The 8,111-nt window shown below is 53.4% G+C and overlaps 2 protein-coding genes across 2 annotated transcripts; one reads left to right on the top strand and one right to left on the bottom strand.

Moving 5' to 3' along the window:
* Positions 1–436: 436 nt before the first annotated feature.
* K444DRAFT_631560 (uncharacterized protein) lies at positions 437–1,248 on the bottom strand (the record flags this gene model as incomplete). The annotated part of the gene is made up of 2 exons (XM_024883381.1): positions 437–972; positions 1,176–1,248. The coding sequence occupies 2 exons, from the start codon at positions 1,246–1,248 to the stop codon at positions 437–439; spliced, it is 609 nt and encodes a 202-aa protein (XP_024734731.1).
* Positions 1,249–2,060: 812 nt separating this feature from the next.
* Positions 2,061–4,857, top strand: K444DRAFT_644306 (uncharacterized protein; the record flags this gene model as incomplete). Its single annotated transcript, XM_024884943.1, has 4 exons — positions 2,061–2,343; positions 2,406–3,500; positions 3,916–4,641; positions 4,715–4,857. The coding sequence occupies 4 exons, from the start codon at positions 2,061–2,063 to the stop codon at positions 4,855–4,857; spliced, it is 2,247 nt and encodes a 748-aa protein (XP_024734730.1).
* Between the last annotated feature and the right edge of the window lie 3,254 nt (positions 4,858–8,111).

The raw sequence follows: 8,111 nt of genomic DNA, 5'->3' as shown, positions 1-8,111 counted from the left end.
ACGGCGAACATGTGGCTTGATGGAACCCATGGCTAACCGATCAACAGACAAGGACAGCTCCCAACTACCGAGATGGCTCATCGACAGAGTGGCGGGTACAAAGAGGAGCCCGGCGTCGCTGTGGCCAACGATCACGTAAGCACACCGCTCTCTGCATTTTACGCTGTGGCCCATTGTTGGACTTTGCATTGCCGCACTCGTACTCGGAGCTGCTCCACAGGACATGATTCCTTTGCCTGACCGGTTACACGCGAGAGCTCGCAAATTGTTCCCATTGAGCTCTGGGCTGCAGGGATGACGGCAATTCGACGGCGAAGGGTGTGGCTTCGATGCTTTCCAGAAGATCACGAGCAAGCCGTGCGGACTCGACCGCGAATGTGCACAAGTCGTGGGCGCGTTTCAAAGCTGGCCAGGGTGCATGCATGGGGCAAGGCCCTCAAGTGCTGCCCAATCCCACGCGGGCGAGCAAGCCGGGGGACCGCACAGACATCTCGCATCCGTACTCGCTTGGCGGATAAGCTCTAAGCTCTGCAGAACCTGCTTCCAGTTGGCGTAAGGGCTTGCGAGCGCCTTTTGAGTGCCGCGAGAGTGCTGGGTCGCTGGGTGCGGCGCACAGCTGCTGCCGAGTACCAGACAGATGCCCTTCCACCGCTCGTTCGCGCCCCTTTGCTCGCAAGTTCTCGCGCAAGCGTGCGGCGATCGTCTCGTCTTCCGAGGAAAGGCGCCCAGCGGCGGCCGATCTTCTGCTGGTTTTACTGGTTTTGCTGCTTTGTTCTATTCTGTCCAGTTCTATTTTTGCAGCGCATGAAAACAACATCCAAGAGCCCTGGCCGGCAGGGGCTTTCCCCAAAGGCGTAAACGAGATCAAGGGGCCTGCACGGTGCAGCCATTTGCAGCTATATTTGTTCGGTGCTGCGACGCTAGGCCGTCCTGGGCACTGGCGCTGCTCTTCTGCTGCAGTCCCATTTCCCGCTGCTCGCCAAGATTAGCGCCGCAACAACGGACTGCTTTGGTGGCGGGCATGGCTGGCACACCACACCCTCGCCCTCCTGGCCCTCCTGGGCCCCCCAGCAATTTGACACAGCGCTAGTCACCGCGTCATCTTCCTGTTCTCCTGCTCCCACGGCGCCCCCTGTCCGGCTGCCTGCCCTCACCGCCGTAGCCTGACCACTGACGGCAGCGGAGGCCAGCATCCCCAGCAGCCCCCGGGAAATCCTTGTTCTGCTGCCCAGCGGCCGGCATGGCCATGTATTTCATTGGGCAACCATCCCGGCCGACCCCCAAGACCCCCCGTCCACCTCATCGCAATGCGATATCAACCTTGTCACGCGTCTTCCATGCGTTGGCCCCCTCCCCCCTCGACTCTCTTGCTTGACCTTCAACTGCCATATCACGTCGACCCCTACCTCTTTCATGCCCACCATACCCATACCCAGGCAGGCCCCATACCAGCGCCCAGTCCCAAAGACTCGACCCTCCTTCCGTTCTCACGCCCCTCCCCCCCCGGTCGCTCTTCATCTCATTCCTCAATTCAACCTGCCCTTCCCGCACACATTTATCCTCGCTCCGATCAATCTCTATCTGCCCTATTTGGCTCCTATTCTCCGGCTCCGCAACGCATCGTCCTTCCTCATCTCATAAGCTTCTTGTACCCTCGTCGCTCCACTCTGTTTAAAAAGTGAGCCCTGGGAGAATCACGCAAATCTCGGACATTGGCGCGTCGCTTGTCCCTCCCGGTCATTCGTCTCAAGATTTGGTAATAGACGCAAGGCATCTGTTATACTGAGGTACCACCTTCGTACTCTTCCCATGCCCAGTCCTACGCCCCAACAATTTCTTTGACTCCATTGTTGCTCGGCCGCTCCTGTCAAAAGGCAGAAGATCGGACTCAGGGACCCGAGTGCGGCAGCCACCCTCGTAGTCAAGGATCGACGTCTTTCTTACACCCGAAGTGTCATAATAAACATCACGACGCGTTTTGCTTCTGTTCTCAATGGTTGTTAGATTTTGCCACTGCATTTACCAAGACGGTTGAGGAATTTCACTGACAACTGGTCTCTATGCAGCATCACCCCCACCACGCGCAGCAGGGTCCTCCACCTCCGCATCATCTCCAACAACCGCGACCCTCGAGCATCGTACATCAACAGCACCAACAGCACCAAGCACCTCCTCCTCAACCACAACACTCCAACCCATACCCCCCATCCCACGGTCTGCCCCAGTACACCCAGAGTGCGCCAGGCGCTGGAGGACAGCACACCCAGGAGCTTCCAACCTACTACGCTTCCCACCCGAGTCCATACAGCACACCAAGCGCATCAGGCACATACTCATCTGCAGGTAAGTAACCGCCTGTTCTAGACGCGTTTTCTTGATGAAACAGACCATTAACTAATTTACAGCACCAGAAACTCCAGACATCATGGCGGCCGCGCAGATGACGCGCCCGTATCCCCCTATCTACCATACTCCACAGTCGAACTCTCCAGCCTCCGTTGCATCTCCTTCCGCACACGACCAGCACAGAATGTATGGCGCGCCGGCCTCCCAATTACAGCAGAACACTCAGATGTACTACCCTGGCCCCCAGCAACAATACCCCCCAATGCCACCCCAGGGTGCTCCGTCATATGCTCCCCACCCGCAACAGCAGCAACACCACCAATCTATGACTTCGCAACCGAACCTGCTCATGTCACATCCCTCTGGTCAACACCAGATGCAGCAACATCCGGGTCAGCAGCAAGGTATGACGGGTAGCCCCAGGACGAAGATGGAACCGCATGTTCCGCAAATCTCCAGACCATCAGCACCATTGGGACCTCCACAACATCCAGCCAATGGTCCGCAGATGAATCAAAACAACGTTCCAGGGGCTAACGGCGGGGTCAACCCAAATGCTGCTCCAGGTCCTATTCCAGCAACAACCCCATTGGTGGTTCGACAAGATAACAACGGTGTTCAATGGATCGCATTCGAATATTCACGCGACCGTGTCAAGATGGAATACACTATCAGATGCGATGTTGAATCAGTCAATGTTGATACTTTGAGTCCGGAATTCAAGACTGAGAACTGCGTCTACCCCAGAGCTTGCTGCAGCAAGGATCAATACCGTGGAAATCGATTGGTCTACGAGACTGAGTGCAACACTGTTGGTTGGGCTCTAGCGGAGCTGAATCCATGCCTGCGTGGAAAGAGAGGTCTGATTCAGAGAGCTGTTGATAGTTGGCGCAATAGCAACCAAGACCCAAGATTGCGGAGCCGACGTGTTCGAAGAATGGCCAAGATCAACAACCGCAAAGCTGTTCAAGCGGCGACACACACCCCTCACATGGCTGGCCCCAGTGGTCCAACAGGGATGCCACCATCTGGAAATATGGGCCCAGGCGGAGCGGGAAGCATGGGTAAACCTAGCTTGGGTGGGATGGGTGGTCCTCAACTCCATCACCATCACAACCACCCTGATGGAAGTACTCAAGGAGGGGATGATGTCGGTATGTTTCACCAGATGTGATGCCTGCCGTGATTGATATTGTCTGTTACTATTATCTGTGCTATGATACCTTTTGCTATATACCTGTTGAGAGGGAGGGCACAATTATTGGGAGCAAAGAACCATTTTGTTTTGGGTCGTCCTTAAAGGGCGCAATCTTTCTGTATAATACATCATTGGCACTTTTGGCTTCTTGCTTGGCTTGTGGCTGGGCACGGTACCAGATCTGCACCAAAACCCCAAACACAATCATGTCTACACACTGCTGTACTGTTGCACTTCCCATCCTCCTCAAACTCGTCTCGCATGGCATGGCATTACTTTGGCTTACTCTCTGCTTACTACACCTTTTTTCTTTTTTCACGCTTCGCTTGCCGGTTTAAACGTGAGGCTAACTGATCCTTCCCTTTTCTTAGGCGACGACGAGTACATCGACGAACAACATCACCACCACCACGCAGCTCCCGGCGCTCCATCACAGAACCCCGAAGATGATGTCAGACAGTCGCACGTCTTCCCCGGATACTCGGGCTCCTACCCACCCAATCCCTCCGTAGGCGGCGCGTCCATGGCCCCCAACATGCACCCTTCTCACAACGCTTCTCACTCCTCGCACCCCATCACCGCACGCTCACACTCCCACTCTCATAGCAGGGACACTAGCTCGCTCAACGATGAGGACCGTGCTAGCCTCTTTGGCGATATCCCCGATGCGAAGAAGCGCAAGTTCATCCTCGTCGACGATCCAGGCAAGGGTGGGCGCGTCAGAGTCCGGGTCACGCTTGATACGGTCGATATTAAAGAGATCCCGGATTCCTTTCGCAAGAGCAATTCCGTGTACCCGCGCTCCTGGTTCCCGTTGCAGATGCAGTCCCCTCCACCATCCGCTCATGGCTCGAGATTTTTCGAGGGCGATGATGAGGATGATACTGTTGAGGTCGATGCTGGAAGAGGACCGAGGGCCAGTGGCAAGATGATGGTTGCTGTTCCGCTTGCTGATGGAGGCGAGGCGGAGGTTGGCGTCCCGCGGATGAGGAAGAGTGTGAGGAGTAAGGAGGTTCGGTTGAATGATCTGGGTTACAGAATGACCTGGCATCAGAGTCGGGTTTTCGCGGACAAGACGGTGTTTCTGCAGAGGGCTTGTGAGTTGTCCCTAGCTGGTGAAGATTTCCGCTCCCAATCCCCTACCCTTGTTTTGGTATTGATGGTTTATAGTGGACGCATACCGCAACAAAGTCCGCAGTACCATGGACATGGTAGGCAAAGACCTCGAGGCCACGGCGCCGCACTTCGAGACCCGCGTCGGCAAGAGACGCTGGAATGAGCGGACCAAGAGGGAGAGGGGTGGAGAGTCATAGAGCACTCATCTCCCTGACCGCTTCCAGCTTCTTTTTCCCGCAACCGACTTCTGACCGACACAACAAACACTAAAATTTCAACACCGCTCTTCTTCACTTCTTTCAACGCAAGCGAGCGAGCGAGCATCGATTCAGCATACATGTTTTTCCTCATTCAATCAACTCGCATTAGCGCTCACGTTTCACGGTTTACTTTACGGGGCTATGGTTTATGTCGAATATGACAACATACTTACCTTTGTTTTTGCCTTGCCTCCTTTTCTTTTACTTTTACTTCCGTTTATAATGGCATTGGCGATTGCGATAGATTATAACGGAGGAAAACCTTGGTGGCTTTTTTTTTTTAGGGGGAGGTTTTTTTTTTTGGGAGCTTTGCTGGGTTGTACTGTACATTTTGCTTGGGATGGATGGATGGGGGAGTCGAAAATGGGGGGAGGGAAGACGTGGAAAATTGGGTGGCATGGTATATGACTTAGAATAGCGGGGGTGGGTAGATTAGACTATGCAAGATGCAAAAATGCAATCACTTGCTAATTATTAGTCCTTTTCTTTTCCTTTTCAACTTGGGAACTTGTCAACTTGTCAACTTGGGGCTTGTGGGTAGGGGGGGAGGGAGGGGGCTTGGGATATGTAGGTGCGAAGGTGCACTTCTACTTACTTACTGAGTAAGTGAGTAAGTAAGTAAGGAAGTGTTATACCTTGCCTCTTTCCCATATCTCGAGTGAGGAGGGCAGGTGAGTGAGTGAGTGAGTAGGGAACGTCGACTTGTCGTCTCCGGTCGAGCTCGGGGTTATGCTGCGGAGCCACCTTGAGCTTTTGATCTCTGCTTAAGAAGGAGGGGGAGGATGGGATTCTAGCTACTTTTCGTCGTAGGTGGGAAGTTGAGAAGAGTTGCTATAACGAGGTGTTTGTTGTCTACGCGGTGCTGGTTTGGCTTGGATTTAAGATAGAGAGAGGCTGGTTGGTGGTGTCTGTTGTGGATGGATGGATTGCTTTGAAATGGGGATCGTGTGGAAAGCTGGATTCCCTGGGTGCTGAATAATGAATGGTTGGCTATTACTGCTTGGCTTCCGAGATGGCATGGGTCGATGGGAGAATCGTCTGGTCCGGATTATTGGTGTGTGTGATACCCGTCGGCATTCCTCGCTTTGTTGGGGCCGACTTGCCTGCGCTGGCCCGAACCGGATACGGAAATGCCTGCGGGTAGTGTGGCCCTGCTGGTACAAGTATCCATTTCTCGGATTTCTTTGGACATTGAACAATGGTGGATCTTGATTGGCTGCCAAACCTTGCCTGGTTTTCCCCTTCGGCTGCTGCCTAGGAAACCAATTCTTTGGGGAGGGGGGCGGCAGCTAGCAAGCGATTGGGGAGTGTTGGGTTGGGCTCTGTGGGGGTTCGGAGGGGTTGCTCTGCAAGGGGATTATGTGGAAGCTGGATTCCCTAGGTGCAGAACTATGAATGGGTATTGCTGCTTGGCTTCCGACTTGGCATGGGTCAATGAAAAATCGTCTAGCCTGGATTATTGGTGTGTGTGTTAGTGTGGCCCTGAGACTTCCGAGATAAATTGTTGATTTTGGTGCGTGGTGAACAACTGTTGGCATTCATTGGCTCGCGAACCTGCTGGTGGATTGACGAGGCTCTCCGGGCATTGTGAACCTTGTTCCAGGCAGACTCAAGGTTGAATTTCCTGGGAGCCGAACAATGGTAGACACACATTGGCTCACAAATTGCGGCCCTGTCGAGACTTCGGTCATGCTGACTTTCCTGGGTGCTGAATAATTGTTGATACTCATTGGCTCTCAAAACTTGCAAGTGGGCTGACAAGGCTCTCCAGCCATTGTGGCCCTGCTTTGCCCAACGGACATATTCATGATTTCTTTTTTAGGGTGCTGTGCTGCATTATAGTAGTAAGAGGGGGGGGGGGTGGTGGGCAAACAAGAGGGTAAGATCGGGTTCTGATTATGTGTAGGTATAGAGGGGAACGACGGTGGGACAAAAACCGGTGCGATGCGGGTGTGAATGAGAATGATAAGGAATAGCAGGGGAGGTGAGGGGAGAGCGGTTTCCTGTATATTTGCAACAACGCGAGTGTGGCCCTGTCTATTCCAGTTTGAATGCGCTGGATTTCTTTGGACACTGAACAATGATGGATCTTGATTGGCTGCCAAACCTTGGCTGGGTTTTCCTCAGGCTGCTGCCTAGGAAACCAATTCATTGGGGAGGGAGGGAAGGCATATGGGGGAAGAAGTACTTGGTTGTGAGTGGTGAGCGTTCATGCGTTGCGGCCCAATTGTGGCTCTCAAGAAATCAAGCAGATTTATTTAACAGCCCAACTTGAGAACGGAGCTGTTTGTTTATCAGTTAGGATCGGAAGCAAGCGTTCCCTAGCTAAGCACACAAGCAAAGGGTTTAAAGGAAGTGGCAAAATGGTGATTGTCTTGGATTTGGAGATATGGAAGTGTGGAGGGGGGATATAATAATGTGAGGGCTGGGTGGGCAAACGGAGTTGTTAGCCCCAAGGCAGTGTGGCCCTGAAAATGCGGCTCCATGGCCAGGTCTCCTCTGACAGCTCAACCGGAGAAGCAGTCGATTGGCTGTTAGTTTGGGAAGGGTAGGGAAGGGTAGGGAAGGGTAGGGAAAGGATGGATAGAGGGCGTCCTCGCGTGGTACTTCGTACCCTGACCTCAAAGGTTAAGTCTCCACGGCTGGACCAAACTAAATCAGGTAATATGTCACCGAATCTGAAAGAACAATTGGTTGATTATCCCTTCTAGCGCAGAACCTGCCAAAATCAGATTAACCTTTGTTTCTACGAGAAAGTAGAGCACGATGGTGGCGCGGGGACGTGGGGCGGAAGGACGAACACTTGATTGTGAGTGGTGAGGGGGCTCAGTGAGTCAGTGGCGGTGGCCCTGTTCAGATACGTGAATTTCGTGGTTTCCTGTGGAAGTTCAACCGCGGAAGCATTTGATTGGTGCGTGGCAGTCAATCCTCATTCGGAGCCTACACCAGCCAACCCTATGCGTGGGGGGAAGGGGGATGTGGTAAAAGAGTGATCATGGCACATTTGGAGATGTTGTGGAAAGATGGAAAAGAGGGAAAGCTTGGTTGTGAGCAGTGAGGAGGAGATGCGTTCAGTCTCATTGTGGACGTGCATCTAGGAGGCTTTCAGCAATGTTTCCCTCGCAGCTCAATCGGAGAAGAAGTTGATTGGCTGCCAGACTCTCAAACCTCGTTAGAGGGGCTCATTGGCC

The sequence above is a fragment of the Hyaloscypha bicolor genome (assembly GCF_002865645.1).
Source record: "Hyaloscypha bicolor E unplaced genomic scaffold K444scaffold_113, whole genome shotgun sequence".
Taxonomy (NCBI): Eukaryota; Fungi; Ascomycota; class Leotiomycetes; order Helotiales; family Hyaloscyphaceae; genus Hyaloscypha; species Hyaloscypha bicolor.
This window is presented reverse-complemented; position numbering and strand designations above follow the sequence as displayed.